The sequence below is a fragment of the Haliotis asinina genome, chromosome 15 (genome assembly GCF_037392515.1).
Source record: "Haliotis asinina isolate JCU_RB_2024 chromosome 15, JCU_Hal_asi_v2, whole genome shotgun sequence".
NCBI lineage: Eukaryota > Metazoa > Mollusca > Gastropoda > Lepetellida > Haliotidae > Haliotis > Haliotis asinina.
In genome coordinates this window covers 34,307,999-34,327,011 of record NC_090294.1, presented here as the reverse complement: position 1 = coordinate 34,327,011, position 19,013 = coordinate 34,307,999, and the positions used below count along the sequence as shown (strand labels likewise).

Sequence of the window (19,013 nt, the reverse complement as noted above, 5' to 3'; positions counted from 1 at the left end):
CTTTACCAATCCAGAGAATTACATTTATTATAATTGTTTTTATGTATACTATTGTGCAATCACAATATAAGCCAGTAAATGTGAAATATAAATTGAAAATACCACAAAATACAAATTACATTTAATATCAAACAGATATAAATTTACGATGTATTCTAAAATACAGTCTTTGACTACCATTGTGCACATAACACTCATACTGTGTGATTTTGTTTCTTGAAGCAAAGATGTTATAAGGCCACATGAATCAGGAAATACAATATCAGCTGGGCCCACTCGCACAAAATGATCTTAGCGCTACGATTATTGTAAAACTTTAAGATTGTGATTCTAGGCTTTGGCTACAGTCAACATCCACTTCCACAGAGCCGTTGTAAGCTAAGATCATTGTAAGTTACAGTCAAAACTTACAGTTGGTCCAGACCTAAGGAGCCATGATCACTATAGTCTGTGACAAAATGGCGTTAAAGTTAGTGTCAGTTTGAAGCAAGTAATCAGCTCTATGTTTGGAGATTGCTTTTGCGTTCCATAAAACTGTACAGAGACACCTGGACACTTCAACAAATATCGTTACTTGTGGTAGTTCATTTGTGGTAGTCGACAACATAACTATCAAGTCGATATCATCATAATTGTATCAAGTACAATTCTCACCCGATTCAGTGTTGGAAAAGTACGAAATAGCATACCTTTTTGATAGTCAAGGAAAGGATAGTAGCGAAAGGTATCTGCATGTGATTAGGAAAGGCCATGACCTTTTCAGTAACTCAAGGGCAGCTAATCTAAGTTTTTACAATGATGGGAGTGGTTTCCCTTTGCATATTATGACGTTGCCTACAGTCTGCCTTGCCCAATGTAGATAATGTTGCAACATCACAGAGCTCCACACACATTTCTTTCGGTGACAAAGAAAAGTGATTTTGTCTTTGTTTATCTTTAAAGTAATCTACAATTAGATAACGTGCAAAATTATATTTCTTTCTCATTCTTAAATCTAAAATTGAATCAGATTAGAGATGAGAGTTTAATCTATGCATTTTAAATACCAAACAGGTAAATATACTTGCTGAAGTGAAATTTCTGTAGAAAGTTATTTCACAAGAAGAAAAAATATAAATTCAATGGAATAGGGTTAAATAATGAGCATAGTGTAAATAATTATTTAACAACACATGCAACACACATGAAAAGTTATTTTGTATTCATATTTCTCTGTCATGCATTTTCCATAGCACTTCCACAGTCATTCCACAGTCATCTTTACAAAGCTATTACTTGTGGGATATATTTGGGATTTTACTCCACATAACACCAAACAGATGCATAAGTTATGTCTCTTTGTCAGCCACTGACAAATAATACAATTAGGTGTTATATCATAATGAAATTTTGTTATAGTTATTAAGTCAATAACTCAGGCCCCAAATTTATTAATGTTTTTTGTTCATATTTCAATATTTTCATAAAACATATTTCTGTGCTTGCAGTATCGCATTGTTCATAAGTCAAGATGGTTAGAATGTAGCCAAATTAGAGAATAACCCACAAGGTATGAGTGATTATATATGTTAATGATAGTTTCCTTTATAAGATTTGTGTTTCTCTTTTTTTTTTTCGTGAAAATTGTGCAAGGTGTGATTGAGGGAGGTATGTGTTGTGTTTGGTAACCAGTTCCACTTCTGATTTGCACAGCATGATATGTACACTTGCAGACAACTGTAGAAAGGAGTCAAGTTTAAGAAATTCCTACATTCACAATTGAAGAGTTCAATCTTGGCTAAGATTGCGATCATAATTTCATGTCATCTTTCAGTCGCACTAAGATCGGCTTTGTTGAAGTGGATTAGGGCAATTGTATGAAGTTTGTACTGTTGATTGTAGGGGCCTAAGATTGACTGTAACTGAGATTGCGTTGTGCAAGTGGGCCCAGATTCAAAATGGAGTGCATTCGTTCATTTGGTATTTTCCTTTCTGGCCATAAAAGTTTTCATTGTATATCTCAACTTAGATCATCATGTAGTGTAATAGTTTTCAGTTGTTGAGAACTTTCATTGAACATTATATCAAGATGTATATATAGATATCAGGTAATTGACAGGACAAGGTAAAACTGTTCATTCAGAGCATGGTGTCATAGCATATCAGTCAAAAGGCAGTATCTGGCTGGTTAGTTCCTTGTAATAAGACACTTTCAATTCGTAACTGGAATTATTAATACATATAACTTGCAGCTGAAGTGATCTGTACACATTATGATGTCGGATGTATGCTGTATTTTCTGGCAGGGATTGCCCGAGTTTGCTGTATTCTTCAGCCCATCTGGTGTCCAGTACACAGAGCCATTGGTCAAGAAAGGACTGTTGCCACTTGACAAAATAAAAGTAAGTAATTTCTTCCTATGAGGATTCATGTACAGTCAAACCACATTTAATCGGACATTTTGGTTTCACTTGAAAATCGTCCGGATAGCGAGACGGACAGTTAACTGGATCAAACAAGCAAAGCATGAAAATTAAGTGAAAGCAAAAAGTGAAAACATTTTCATGTACATATATCAATAGATCAACAGTCAATAGTGATAACAGTTAATCACCGTACCGATAATACATGGAAGGCGGAGCGCAGGTTACAAGTTGTCAGGTTGTCTCGGACATGATCATGTAGTATGTGGAGCTTCAGGTGGTAAGTAATATGCAAAACGTAAATCGACGACAAAAAGTTTCTATTTGCCAATTGCATATTCTTTTTTTTTTTTTCAAATGCCCTGAAAACATATGACATGGCGTTGAACTTATGCTGTCTGCAGAAAGTAAACTTCCGGATGGGATCACATGACTTAGATCATGTGGCAGGCTATTTTTGATTTGCATCGCAACAGATAGTAGAGGTTGATTTACAAGTGTTATGTAAAGTACAATTACAGTTTAGTTTAACATAATCCTATTTAACATGTTTTGATGGCTAATTAATAAATTCACCTCAAATGCCTTCCGATAGATGATGAATGAAATCACATAGTCTTTCGGTAAATGGTATTGATGTGACACATACACATGCACCTGTGCACAGATATTCTGTAGGGATAACTGAATAATTTTTCAATGGAAATCTATGGGAATGGTTTGAAAATTCGCAGTCCGGATACGGAAGCCCGGGATTCAGTTGAGCAAGTAAAGCTAATGAACATAAGTTTCGTTTCACATGAAAATCATCCAGAAGATGGGGTTTCCAGATATGTGGGGTCAGAGTAAACGGGGTTTGACTGTACTTCTTAAATAGTGTTGAGCCATGTCCTACAGGGAAGGTGTTTAACTGTATTATGACATCAATGTCCTGACATCATTGTGAATTTGCTTGTATGATTCTGAACTTTGCCTTGAAGTGCTTACCAAATAACCAACTCTTGTTGAGGACATTTCATAAACACGCAAAAGTTGAGTCAAGTGGGTAAAAAGTTGAGGTGTGACACATCAGTCAGCTGTAATCAAGTACATGCACGAACTAACTTAACACAAAAAGCTGTCCATGAAAATAACTCTGGTCTATGATGCTCTGTCAACTTAATATCTGAAGAATCTTTGTCATAGAGCTGTGTTGATGACTTCAACGATGAATGACTGCAGATTCAGTTGATAGTTCTCTCCATCATCAAAGAAACTTGTCAACAGAGAGAAATGTAAGCTTGTTCGGTTCCAACTCTGACATTTATAAACAGTGCGCCAAGTATAAGATGTAGTATAAAAATCCCTCTATGATTGAGGCAGATACAGAATACTTTTTGCAACATTTTGTGACTAAAAATGAAGTTTAGGGTCACTACTTGCAATAACAAAATGACCTGACAAAGAGGAAGAAGATATGGCGTCCTTGTTATAGGGTACAGAATTTGTTATCATAGATATGTTCTTGGAACTCAAGCTATGAACAGAGTTGGAAAAAGTGTACTGATATGGGAGGAGATTAGTAGAACACAAAGTACTTCTAATTCCTTTTGATCAAATCTGTCTGTGTTAGGCTCAGAACACAGCAATTAACAAATGTACTATAGGCGAGCAAGCATCCAAAAATGACATTCATAACTTGTTTTGTTTGAAACGGTTAGGGGAATTGTTGAAGTAGCGTAAAAGTAACTCTCATGATAAACTTGTGTGTGTACAGGGGTTAGGGGTATTGTTGATATAGTGTAAAAGTAACTCCTAGTGATATGCTCTTGTGTGTCAGGTGATAGCCCTGGGCCCTGCAACTAAGCTTGAGGTTGAAGCCCGTGGTGTGACTCTCCATGGTGTTACAGCCAAGCCAGAGCCTGCCAGTCTTGTCACACTGCTAAAACAGGTATGTTAAACTATGGCACCAGCAGTCCTACCAGTGTTCTGTTCACAACAGTATGCAATATTCCTTTGTTGGTGATTTACTTATTGTCTGTTCACTATATGAGAAGGATCATGAAAGATAACTTTTACTGATACACATATTCAGTAACCGAGGCATATGACACCCTGACACTTGCATGAATTTTGCTTCCTCACTGATTCACAATTTGAGAATGCGAGAATGTGTGTAATTTACATGGTATGCATGAAAGGTTCAAGCCTAGTTTGCGCACTGTTCACATCCTGTTATTGCATAAGTTATGTACTTGGCATGCAATGTGTGACCGAAAATGATGACGCATTGTTAACGTTCAGTGTACAGCATGGTACGCACAACATGCAGTGTCCCAGCATTGGCATGCATTGCCACATCCACTTCACGCATGCATGAAACAGTTGTGGTATTTTATGGTCTCGCTTTGTCCTGCTTGACGCCACGCTATCAAAAGAGCAGGCATCACCCCCAGCTTAATGCATTGCTGTGGACCTACATGATGTTGAAAACCAGAGAACAAGCTGTTATTGCTGAGAAGGAGAAGTAGACTACATTTATGAGAGAACTGCTGGAGATGGGAGGCAGCCACTCTTCGCTTCCTAGCCACTGATAATTCTTATGCAAGTACAGCTTCAGAGAGGAAGTACAATCGGCAAGTTCTTACTTAAAGCCTGATTGAGGTCCACAAGCAAGAAGTACTCAGGTGCCCCCAAACTGATGAGGTGTGGAAGGATGTCTCTGAAAGTTTAAGTTGCAGATAGAATGTCCACAACTGTCTTGGGGCAGTGGATTGCAAGCACAATGCTGTTAAGAAGCCACCCAAAGCTGGATCATTCTACTACAACTATAAGGGCTTCAGGTTCCACTGCATTGTACCTATGGCTCATGGAGATGCTGGATACAGGTTCTTGTATATCAATTTGGGGGCGCAGGGTGGTACTTCAGATGGAACATGGAAGAACTGTACTTTGCATGTATGGATTGATGTAGCAATGGATGGATGCATGCATGCATGTATTACTTGTCTCCTGTTGGTGCTGTTCCTTGGCAAGTGAGCATGGCCACACCCTGTCCTATAGTGAGCACAAATGTTTAAGCAGCCTAGGCTGTAGTACCTGTTAAATGCTGTGATTACTATTGTCTAAATTCTTTGTGTAAAGGAAGGTATTAAAGAGAGTGCTTTTGTTTCTTCCTTCTTTGTATGGACACCCTCAGTCATGAGAGGAGAGGAGTCCTTGGACTAAGGTGACAGCCCAATGCTACTGTCCACTTAACCTGGAGAAACCTTCTTTGTGCCTGTGGTTCTTGTCCCATCTCTTCTTCAAGCCTTCCATTCTCTGCTGGTACTACTCTTCTTCTGGATGTCTTCTTCTTGGCATTCATCTTGTTTACTGATGACTGTTCAGTTGAGGAATGTGGGGACTGGCGATGGGCTTTCTTTAATGCACATGCACAGTCATTGCTGATTTGTGTACAAACAATACACAAAGAAGGCGTACCCAATACATGTCAAGTTCATGACATGCACAAACTATTCATGCCGTGCTCAAACTATGAGGGAACTCGTCATGCCACGACCTCATCAACAAGTCAGGACAATGCACAAATCCCACCTGCCATTTTTATGACAAGTTAGAAGGCATGAACTTTGCACAACTTGCGGCAACCATGTCACACACAGTGCGTGAGGAAAGCGAGCCAATGCGTGACACTGCATGTCAGTGTGTGCTGGGATGGAAATTGACATGCTTTTATGTGCACCGCTCACAATGTTTGCTAGTAGGTTGCACAATGTTAACACCTACTTCACTTACGTGGCACGAACATTATGAGTGCCAGAAGTTTGGAACATTTCGCACTTTGCACACAAACTTGCATATCAGTGCAGGGACAAGTTTATGTAAGTGTCAGGATACCTATGCTCTTCATGTTAAAAAATTTCTCACACTGCATGAATTCATGATGATGTAATGCTTAAGTCACAGTTACAGACATCATAATCAATTGCAAAGCTCAACTTGGAGCTCAACAGAGCATATCAGGCTCAAATACCACTATAAACACTTCTCAAATGTATTAAGTCATCTTGCTGAGCTTCGTCACAGACAGCAGTATATAGTTATTCATAATAACTGATTAGTGGTATGTTTCCTGCTTGCATCACACATGCAGCCATCGAGCTAATCCAGGCCAAGACATCAGGTTATCATACATTAAAAGTCATTATGACATAAACAACAGACATCAGATTATGTTAAGTGATATGATCAAATATTAAATACATTTAACTTCATTATTGTGCTAGGTTGAGGCTTGACTGTTCCTTCAAATTCTTCATGGGCTAACTGGCAGCATGGACTTCCTGGTATCAGTCATTTGAACATGTTGATTCTAGCAGTAGAGGCAGTGCAGGCATATAGATACTGTTTCTTGATTCAGTTCAGTTCTCTTCCTTAAACCACGTGTGAGTTATACATGTTGGCCAATTGACTCCTGGCTCAGAATGAATTACAACATCAGTCATGTCACATCATCATTTGATGTGCTTGATGAGTGAGATGTCATCCCATACTTTATCATGAATGTTTCTACTTATGCCTTGTTTACATGCATCCCTTATACCCCTATGGGTATTTTGACTCGGGGGAAAATTTACCCCCAATGGACAAAGGGTAAAATTGTGTCTACGTTTACATTACAAATATAGGGTGGGAAAAATGATACTTCCTGTCACTTCTCTCTAACTATGGATACACATTAACATTTGTCCAAAGCTAGAAAACAGAAGAGATTTGTGCACAATTTCATTTTGTGTTAGGGTTCATCAATACTTAGAAAATACCTTGTTTGGGAAAGGAAAGGAGTAGATATTGGTTCAAACCTGATTGGTTGGATGACGTTAAGGTACAAAATGGCGACCAATTCAAGGACCAAGATACCACTGGATCTGCTTTGTGGAATGCACTTGCATCACAGTTTGCTGGGGAGCGATAAACCAAGATGCTTCTTTGCACAGTCTTTTCTTCATAAAAACTAATCCACTGTAGTAGCTGTTTCCATCCTCTTCTTTTGTGTCAGTGCCTCTGGTTCTTTTCTGACCATGGCAAGGGGCATGTTTATAGGTGCAGTCAGACCTGAGTGGAGACAGGGCTGGTTCCAGGGACTGCTTCCTCGAAAGGAGCATATACAGGATGTACAGGAAACCGAGGTATTGGTGGGTTTCGGATGGATGATGATGTGGCATTTAGTTGATGAGTGTTTTTAAGAAGCTTTCTGTCTTTCTTCTTTATCCAGTGGCTAAATTGATTTCTTTTCCAATTCAGTCTGCCTTGCTCAAATATCTTAGCAAACTTGTCCATGGCGGTTTCCAAAGTTGTTTGCAGTTTGTTTTTTCTTCCTTTTCCTTTTTGTTTCTTCTGAGGTTCCTCATTTGTTCTCTCTGTTTTCGTATGATCATTTTGCTGGTCATTAATAACACTTTAAACCTTTTTTTATCATCAGCGAGGTTCAACATCATCAGCAATGTTGTTGGTAAGATGGTCATCAGTAACTTGAAGATCAGATATGTCTGTATCTGATGAAACCGACTGCTGAAGACTTTTAATGACCTTTCCAAGAGATGTCGCAGCACTTCTATCCAACGTCATATTTAGCTGTTCATAAAATTGGAATCCCTACACTGTCTGAAAGATGTTTTAAGTGTTTTCATTCATTCTTTGCATTGTACGGATTTTTTCTGAAACCCGAGATCATGCATTGCCTAGTTCACTTTAGAATACATTTTGAACAGACTGTCTAGGTGATATTGGTTATGCATATCTCCCTAGATACTAAACAGATACTTTGTCCCATCATGTGTCCAATCACAACCATGTCTCAAATGCTTTTTTTTCGGAGGCATGTTGTTTCCAGTGTAGAACTGCAGAATGGTGACAGGGTTGATAGTGCATAGTAACAAGCTGCATCAAGGCTATGTTCAAATTTCCTGGAAAACTATTCCATTATAAGCAGGAGTGGATGGGTCTACAAATGTATCCCTGGTTTGGTTTTAACTTGATAGACTGTTTACATGACAAGTTTACCTCTTTGCTCCACCTCTTGACCTGTTAGACCCATTTACATGACCAGATTTACCCTTCAGGGGTAATATTACCCATGGGCAAAGGGGTGCATGTAAACACATTTTGATCTACAGATCCTTCCCCTTTTCTTTTAGTGGTTTTGTAGAAGTTGGGAAGAACAAATCTCATAATTTATGGATAACAACATTTATTTTCAGAAATGACCATCAGAACTTCTGGTAGCAGAAGTGTTATGTGCAGTATATTCATTTTAACCAATATCTGTTATCAACCATTTTGGAACCATATATAAGATGTTATGGAACAAGTTCATGGGGATGGAACCTTTTCCTCTCTGTATCAAAGAGAGATGGTTCTTGAGGGTGAAATTGATGAATGATTTTGAATTATGTTTTTTACCTTCAAAACCTATTTATGTGTGAGATTACAATATGTTGTCAATGTTTCTATACTGAACCACAAACGAAATTTCACACTGATAGCAGTTTCTTGAAGCTCATACTTTGATTCACTCTCAGAATCAATCAACTGAGTTTAAACTTGACATTTATGGTCCACACATTTTCAGGAATCACATTTAGGGTTCACACAAAGAGAATCACGAAAAATGGTATTATTAAGATACCCTGAATTAGCCAGTTGATGAAGGCCATTAGGTCCTGGGTTCATACTCTGCAAAGTGCCTGATCAAGTCCAGCCAGAGTCGTCAGCTGTGGTTGGAGGTCATTCTGTATACTTTGAATCTCGTCCCAAAGTTGTTCTATTGGACTTAAATCATAACAGAGTGTAGGCTATTGCAGGGTTAAGATGCCATGATGTCTCAGGAAGTCAAATGCTGCTCTAGCAGTGTGGGCAGGAGCATTGTCTTGCTGGATGTGATTTCTGTAACATCCAAAATAAGGTTCAGTGTGGGACCTTATGACTTGGTCAATATAGAGAGCAGCTCTCACATCATTTACTCATCTTGGACCAAGATTCTTGGACACCTTGGTGTCAGCTAACTGGTTCAGTTCTCCATTGTTGATAACGTCCATTTCGATGCTGAGTTGCCCATTGGAGTCAGTTTTGGCAGTGATGAGCTGTGAGGACAGGACTACGATATGGTCTGTGACATCAGGAAAGTTTGACACACTATCTTGGCACTGATTGGTCTGTTGTGAGTCCCAATGGTCTGGTTTGCTGTTTCCGTCTTTCTGGGGAATCAATCTTGTAGATGGTTGCACACAGTCTGTCTTGACATTGCGATGTTACTGAAGGTCACCAACTGCATGGCTGGTCTCGGATGCTGTTTGTGACCTGATACCACTTTTGCAGTCAGCAGATTGTCTTAACATGAACATTGAAAAGATTGCCAGTGTGGCCAACTTCCAGTTGTGTGAAGACTTGGTTCCGCTGATCTCGTACTTTTTGCCAAGGCGATTGTATCAAAACAAACATGATTTCAGGCATGTTTGGGACTTGGTTTCATTGATAGGGTTGTCAGAATGTGCACATGCATTTTCATTTTCATCAATTTCATACGGAACCTTTTTAGCACCTTTTTACCTGTCTTGTGGTCGATACGCTTTTTCATCAGAAACCATTATGATCTTGGTAAAAAATGTCAATTTGGATTGAAAACCATGTTAACAAAATGATACAATCATAATAAGAACAGCATTTTGCAAGAACAAAATTTTGCATTTGGTTTTGATGTGCGATGTTTCTTTTGTGGTTCAGTATATATGATCTGTGTGTTGTTATGTTTAAGGAGAATGTTGAAGAGAAGAAAGACTAAGTGTCCGTGGCATGGAAGAAGCTGCGACAGTGGAAGGTGTGTAAACAGGGATAACATGGTGGGTTTATAGTCCAGTATGCAGTGACACCAACAGACCAGTCAGTACTATCAGTGAAAGAGTTCATCATAGACCATCATATCAGTACCACATATGATGAAACAAATCTCACTCACCGTCTTTTCATATGGTATTTCATGCATTCATCATTTCTGGTAAGTACCTACAAACTGATAAGGTTCAAAGAAAGTGACCTTTATTTTGCAACATATTCATGGTTTTAGTTGGTACTCCAAGAAGACAGGACGATGAAATACGCCATGCATAACACATTTTGATAGAGTAGATAGTTGTGTGGACTTAGGAACGAAAAAAAATATATGTTGTTATTTAAAAGATATCGAAGCATGTTATCTTTATTCCTGTGGTGCTATTATATATGTATATATATATATATATGTGTGTGTACAGTGTTTTTAATTTAGTGTAGACCAATGTTACACATCAGCTAAGGCCTGCTGAAGTCTGTTACATGCTTCTGTTTGGTAGATGACTGACAAAATAAAAGCGGTACATGTGTAGGATTACTTTAATATATTTGTTGTTGTTGTTGTTGTTATTGTAGTTATTGATCAATCTAGTCAGAGTAACATTACCTGTTGTTCCCCCTAAGTATTAACCATGTGGATATCATGTGAATATTTTCTGCTGTTATTGTCTCAGGATGCAGCCTTAATACTTCTCAAAACATAAAACGAGTTAAAAGCATACCTGTGATTGCATTTTATTGGTTTTTAGAGGTCAATTTTTCTAAACTGAGTTGGTGTTTAGATGATGATTAACTCAATTAGTGAAACACAGTCATTTAATATACCATGTGTTCATTGAGAAGGTATTTATGTTACTCTCTTGTGTAAATTTTGATGGTAACAATATGGAGTATTTGACTTCAGCTTGCCTATGGCAGATATCCCAGATGTGTCTTTCAAAGAGTTCAGCCCTCCAACATTTATGTATGGTTTCATGAAACTTTCAGACTGAGTTAAGATATGATCTCAGATCCTCTCAGTAGAGGTATTTATGTTGCATGTATTATGTTACTTGTACTCAAAAAAGATTTGAGACAGTGCCTGATGTATTGTGACATGCATAGAGGTGGACAGGAGTTGGAGACAATGCTTGATGTATTGAGACGTACATAAAAGTGGACATGGTTAAATATGCCTGATGTATTGTGACATGCATAGAGGTGGACAGGAGTTGGAGACAATGCTTGATGTATTGAGACGTACATAAAAGTGGACATGGTTAAATATGCCTGATGTATTGTGACATGCATAGAGGTGGACAGGAGTTGGAGACAATGCCTAATGTAGTGAGGCATATATACACGTGGGTTACAGATGGGTTAAGAAATGTCTAATGTGGTGTGACATGCTTAGAAGTGGACAAGGTTAAAAATACCTGTTGTTATGTAACATAGAAGTTGGCAGTGTGAAGACAATGATAGATGTGCTGTTGATATAGCAGTGCAGTGTTAATGACACTTTGGCATGTAAGACACAAGACATATGCTTATATTTTCAGTGGTGGGTATATACTTACTTATATACTTATATATATATATATTCCTGAACCTGTAGTTTGCTGTTCCCAGGTTTAAGGTGTTAGAATTTTATTTTACAACTTCTACTGCTTCCTATATGGATTGTTTACATGAAGTGCATGACTATTGCTCAATGCTTTGTTTGCGGCTGAATTTTTAATTGATAAAATATGTTTTGTATTATTTATTTAGTTTTCATCTCTTTTATTTAGTACTATAAATATTTCCAGGAGACTTATGAATATACACATTTGAAAAAGTATCCCATATTGTCTCTCTAGTTTGAAAAGACATATTGTATGAAATGACACAACTTTCATCCATGGAAGCATGTTTAATTTCCATCTCTAAATTGCAATTTTAGTAACTTCTCATGTGAAAATGGTAAAACAGTAAAAATTTGAAGCTGAACATGTCTCTGTTGCACATTTGTCTCCCTATAACTGAAGGTGACTGTTATCACTTGTCCAACCTTGTCCATCAGTCAGTCTCTTGGGAAACCATTGGTCAGTGAAGCTGTAAGATTCCATGGAAAGCCTTATCTAAGGTGCTTACCCTGAGTAAAGGGTAAAAAGCAATATTGTGTTCCAGCAATAATGGGGGTGGGTACCTAATCCCTGTTTCTCTTACACTGGTAGAATTTAGTCATCCAGTAACTAGTCTGTAAATTCCTACCTGTTCAACTAACATACATGATACTTGTATGTCCTCTAGTAAATAACTGAGTAACCCATGTCCTATTTTAATTCTCGCTGAAATCTCACTCTGAAAAGCTTAAGAGTTTTGATATTTTATAACAAAATGGTGTGTTGTCAACAAGACCCAGCAGTCTAGTCTGTAGTTAGACACTGACTGTCAGAAGTTCATCTGATGGAAGGTTCCCTGATGCCTCAACACTGACTTGTTCCCATCTGGAGCTAGTAACAGTTTTATGCTATTCACATGCAGTTTGTATTGCAGTACAGGTTTGGTTGGTTTCTGGAGGTCTGTGCAAAACAACAGAAAACTCCTGCATTATTGGATATGTACACACTTGAATGGAAACAGACACAAATACAAAGGAGGCAACCCCTTAATAGTTTTCATGGGAATGGGAAGCAGGCTCATTTTCACTGAAATCTGGCATTATTTCTTGAATATGTAACAACTTGTTCTAATCTGTGGTTATTTCAGTTTGACCATTTCAAATATCTTTTGATTGCACTGTTTCAACGTTCCAAAGTTTCAAAGTCCCCGTTTGAGAACAGTCAGTAAGGGTTATCTCCCTTACATCGAAATATGGCCTTTCCTGTGTGTCAACAGATTATCAAACTTCAAAGCTGCTTCGAGTCTTTCGCTTGAACTTTAGTGAGTCAATCCAACAGACGACCAACACTGACCTCGCATTAGTAACGTATTGTGACCTGTGTCAGCTCAGTTCAAACATAAAAACAGTTTGTATCAGGACACAAGTACTTTCACTCACAACTCTTTGCTAATATAATGCGAAGGAATATCCCATATTGTGGACTATATTGGCAATACATGTCTCGTACTGAATACACCTTGCATGTATCTGTTAACGTTGGAGGTCTGCCACAAAGGGTGTCCTTTGGCTGGAAAGTGATTGAATCGATTATCTCTTAGAACGTTATGTTCAGTATGGAAACTTTCACCACTCTCCTCGGACCGGTGTTCCACGTGTGACGCCATGCCAAAGCTCAACAATATTTCAGCTATTCGGTTGCGGTCTGTAATTATATACGGTGGCGGTCTGCAGTCGGATCTGGACCAGCCAATCCAGGGATCAACAGCATGAATGGTCATTCAGCAAATTTCAGGACGAAAGGTCACCGCCTCTGGATCTGCCTATGCAGTCGTATAGTCGATCGACTATACTGGTTGATACAGATTACAATCGGAACAATGCTCAATCGATTGAAGGGACACCACATTTTCGACATCCGAGCTATTGGCCCAATTCTGCTTCCACGTCGGACAGGTTTCCTGATTGGATCACCCCAACATGGCTCAGAAATAAATATTAAGCAAACATTATTTACCTTAAACCAATAGTCTTTAATGGGTATCCCATCCCAAAACACTGTACACGGTTCACACACACACACACACACACACACACACAAAGAGAGAAAACAAGAAACGCCTATCATGTTCCCAACAAACCGGGGCATATCCAGTGCGTCGTGCATGCAGGTGCAAGTTGTGAAGGAAGACCATTTAGTTGAGATGTCCCCGTGAATACATGTACTCACTGATACCTTATCTGATTTACGAATGAACAGTTTTATGTTTATGAGAAGCAAAATTACTTTTTCCTCGTTAGTCTAGCTGCATAGAACAAAGGCGTCCTATATATCAGTTTCTAATACGCTTCGCTAAAAGACCAGAGACGCTGACAGTACTTATCAGGTGATAAACTACTCCTTTTCGCATTATGTCACCACGCCACTCCCGTCTCCTCCCACTTAATCAAGACGAATGTCAGTTGTCATTGCCCATGCAGCACAACCAACACAGTAAAGTATCGTTTTTTGGTGTGCGAGTGAGTGAGTGAGATTAGTTTTACGCCACACTCAGCTATATGGCGGCGGTCTGTAAATAATCGTGTCTGCACTAGACAATCCAGTGATCAACAGTATGAACATCGATCTGCGCAACTGGGAACCGGTGACATTTGTATACCACGTTAGCAAGCCTGACCATCCGATCAAGTTAGCATGGGTTGCTGAAAGCCTCTATTCAACCCCGGACCTTCTCGACTCTCTTGGTTTGCAATTTTTAGTAGACTAAGTCTATCAAACATTACCCATAACATTTTCAAAAGACAATATGCCTCATTTCGACTACCATATGGTTTACGATAATCTCAATTTTAGATTTAAAATGTCTAAAGCTGAAATGATATTTAACTGAGTGAGTTCAAATCCAGAGCCATATCAGCGGTATTCCAGCCATATTGTGACTATCGAAGTTATTTGTTCAGAACAACAAACTGACAAAGTTCCCAGGACAGTGAAACAAGGTGCAGAGAGAGTGAAACGTGGTTGTATCATTGCGAGTTTCATGGACATTAGAAATCAGAGTCTTATATATGTTCAGAGCTACCACAGAGGTACTAATGGCAGTGACACCAATGTTATATACCCAAAGAGACTCGCGAAACTAAAATGAACCAAGCCGTACCAGAACTACAAGGATGAAACAAGGTAAAGAGGCAGTCGGACGGACAACTAACAAGGGTCCGGCCATAAAGCTGTCAAAATGTGTTAATTGCATTTGAAGGCACAGGTGTAATTACATATTTGTTGGACATATTGTCATATTCTCTGGCGTAGTAACGTACTGCATAGAGTGTGGTGGACCTGCTGTGGCACTAGCTGCCGGTACAGTATACATTGCCATGTTATGTTGTCTGGTTTGGACTTCCCGGTACACTATCGCCACTCGGTGGTCATGTAATGAGAAAGTAACTTCATATCTCCCCAGTTTACTCTACAAATAGACCCAGTAATTCTTGTCAATATAGTCTCTTCATTGTACGTGATAGTCTCATTTACCAAAGGGCAGCTAATTAACTCTGTTGCTCCCGTCGGAACTTTGGCATTTCCCGTCACAGCGAAGCACAAGTTTAAAGTTCACTGCCTCCTGGCCAGTGTGATTTAGAATTATTTTTTCCTGTTCAGCTAATTTTGCACTGCATAAAAAGGTATGCAATCCGCCATTCAGCAGTGCGCATGAAGTTTATTTTGGTTTGACTGAAAATGCCACTGGCTAAATATGGCTTGTGGAGAGGGTTTAGGCTCTGGTCAAATCAAGCCGCGCGAGGAAATTAACAGTATCTTCCACTGATGACATGCATAAGGCATTTCTAATATGATGTAATAACAGCTGATTATCTTGATAGGGCTAGAATAGGCAACCATAATTCAGGAATTCAACGCAAACCAACTCCACACATTAAAAAGCGACGAATATCAAGAGAAGGTCTAACTACGCGTGACTTTAGCTGGTTGGTCATGACAGTAGCATTTCGACATTTTCGAAGAAACTCTGCCCTAGTTTAAAATTTTCAACCCAAATTCCGAGCAGCTGTCATTCTTTCCGAAACAATATAGCCTCGTACATGCCAATGCATGTTACAGTTAAGACAGACATGTAGGTCCCAAAGACTCCTGTATCGTATTTATTCCCTTTTGTTCACTGTTCACGGTATAAATAAGATATCAGTGATCTATGCTCTCCTATACAAAAGTGGGACATGCAACAATAAAACATGATTACATGTATACAAGGTTGTATCGAGTGGTGATGGGGGAAGGGTAAGACAACACAGAAGTGGAACAATTATCAGTCTGGTGTGTAAGGCCTCACCCAACCACGGACATGTAATAACACGTCCCTTTTGACTTAGCCAGTAAAGGCTTATGTCCTCCTGAATGGGAAACATTCTTACACGACGAGGCATTGAGGACGTCTTAACTTGTCGATGCAGCTGCTTGGCTGTCAGCATGGTTGGCAACTGTCACAACTGTTGCCTCCAACATGCTGTTACGGCTCCTCTGTTCACTGAATCTTCCTAGGACAAAATACACGTTAGTGATCTAGTCACATGTCATAATGGGTCCAACCCAGATTATCACCTTGCCTTACGTTGACTTATGTGTGAGTATTAACACCATTGTATTTGTATCTGCGCGTCTATTATACTGAATTTTTCTACTCTCTTACAGATACCTTTATTTTGGATTGTACTTTGGAGTGGTTAACTTTTAGAATATATTAGAATACAGCTGTGTATTACATCGCATTTCCTTGCTGTTTGTTGGTTTTACATCAAGTTCCCCTGCTGACTGATTCCAAGTGAACGTTTCAGTTCCATCTTTTATTATCGAAACGTTACACTTGGTATAAACATATTATAAATACTATGATAGTTAGATTCAAAATGTAAGAGACCAAAGGAATCAGGACATCCTAGTAGAAAAGCCAGTGAAGACTGCAGATTAGTGTATTCACCTTGATAACAAAGCAGAGCGATCAACCAGCTGCTCTAACAATACATATTTGACTCTAATAAACAATGAAATGAATGCTTGTAGCTACGTCATATTCATTATACATGGCAGAAAGGATCTGTCAATAATTATTTGTGACAGTTTTTTATGTCCAACGTCCAAAAAGAAATAGGAAACCCGAAATGGCTGTCTGTACACTAAACACAAATTGGTGGGCGTGGCAGAGCTACAAGAGTAAAACAAAAAACAACCAAAAACAAAAACAAAACAAAAACAGCAGCAGTTTTAACGCATTATCTATAAATTTTGTTGAGTTAAGTGTGTACTTGTCTTGGTACTTAAGTCTGTGGACCTCAGAACGACCACGACAAGAAAACTTAATATCTTCCACGAATAGTGATCCATCTACCGAATCACTTACAAACTTTCCCTTTGCAAGGATTACAAAACTGTTATATGAAAAAAGTGTGATTTACTGAAAATTACTTTTCCACATGCAAATCGAGTGAATATGTATAAAACGTGGAGGTTCCACAACACATAGTGATCGTTGCCACAGGTTTCATCTTTTACTGACCATTCCAATTTGCACGTCATTTGCAGAATACGTTCCAGTGGCAGGATGTAGATAAGTGTTTTAACCATCATTATATATGTACAGAAGATAACGTCATTAATGAGTTCTTCGAGCCCTTTATTGTCCTTGTTGACACTTTTCCGCTGAGCGTTGGTGTCCATACAGATCACACATAGCAATGGGTGGATCAGGGAGCTGATCATATAGGTTTTGAAGATCAGACTGTCGAAATGCAGTCGACGCAGGAATATATAGGAAATACAGAGTAAACAAAGGGTTTAAAAGAGTAAACACAATACGTAACGCCAAACAGGCAACGACAGTTTGTAAATTTGTCTTGACAAGAACAGGGTCTTGAATCACTTCCCGTGTCACCAATATAGAGGAACCACCAATAGCCTATATATATAGGCTAAAAACGTGTAGTCAGTAGTTCTGGGGAAACAAGAGATGACCTAATTATATATTAGGTGAGAAGCACACTTTAGGTTTATATAACGTACAGGCAAATTCGTTAACATACAATGCAATCATCTCCCTCCCCAATACATATATACATAGGGGAGAATGGGGAGGGAGATGATTGCATTGTATGTTAACGAATTTGCCTGTACGTTATATAAACCTAAAGTGTGCTTCTCACCTGATATATAATTAGGTCATCTCTTGTTTCCCCAGAATAACTTCATTTGAGCTTTTTCTTTCGGAGGGACAGGTTTTTTGCTTTTCGCTAGAAAGACCCTTTCCCAGGTTTTACTTTTCCTAACTTTATTTTAACATCAACCATTACATGAGTGTTTGAAATCAATTTAAAAATATCGTTCAAGATTAAACTCACATTACAAATGTTTTCCAAAGAGGGATTGAAACCACTATCCCCTTTTTCTGTCGGCAGACGCTCTACCGCACGGCCACCGAGCCGACGAAGGTGATGGGGTTAAACTATCTACTTTTAGTTACTGTCATTAAATTGATTTTACGCGCGCTTCAGTTATTGTTATGTAGCTTTATCAAATGATCACCTACATTGTAATTACCCATCATTGACGGCATATTTAAGGATTGACTGTGTATTTCTTTCGTTGCATTGAGGTATGAAACTAAAATCCGCGTAGCGGATTCTTAGAAAAGTTTGCACATTTGTTTTAGTTTCCTACCTCAATGCAACCAAAGAAATACACAGCCAATCCTTAAAATTAAATTCAACAACAAATACTGAACGCTTTCAACAATATTTTCTTTAAACATAATCAAATTCATCGAAACAGATATCTTTTTTACCGTCGTTTAACATTTTCGGTGTAAGAATTCGGTAATGGCGTGACATGACTCAGGTGACTCATTTACATAACATGACACGCCTACCAAACCATTTCCCAAACAGCTGTCAATAAACCAAGCTAACATCGGGTGGCGAATCAGAACGGAACAACACAACGTGACGCGTTCTTGTAACGGCAATGTTTCAAGTTGAAACGTTTGAATTATTACCAGCGAACTGAAAGACACAGTTTGAAAAGTGAGAATTGGAAATGAAGCCCGATGACATGAAGTTAGTGGAACTGAGATTGCTAGTGGCAGCAGTATTTG

The 19,013-nt window shown here is 38.7% G+C and overlaps 1 protein-coding gene across 2 annotated transcripts in view; it reads left to right on the top strand.

The window, feature by feature from the left end:
* LOC137266063 (uroporphyrinogen-III synthase-like) overlaps positions 1 to 12,239 on the top strand; it is a 31,194-nt gene extending 18,955 nt beyond the window's left edge. The window contains exons 8-10 of one of the 2 annotated variants that reach the window (XM_067801563.1): positions 2,286 to 2,381; positions 4,222 to 4,332; positions 10,198 to 12,239. In XM_067801563.1, the coding sequence (XP_067657664.1) occupies positions 2,286 to 2,381; positions 4,222 to 4,332; positions 10,198 to 10,224 (234 nt within the window). In that variant the 3' untranslated portion in view covers positions 10,225 to 12,239. Of the gene's footprint in view, positions 1 to 2,285; positions 2,382 to 3,587; positions 3,677 to 4,221; positions 4,333 to 10,197 lie in introns of those variants that run through there. The other variant, XM_067801564.1, reaches the window with a different exon arrangement.
* The last annotated feature ends 6,774 nt before the right edge of the window (positions 12,240 to 19,013 follow it).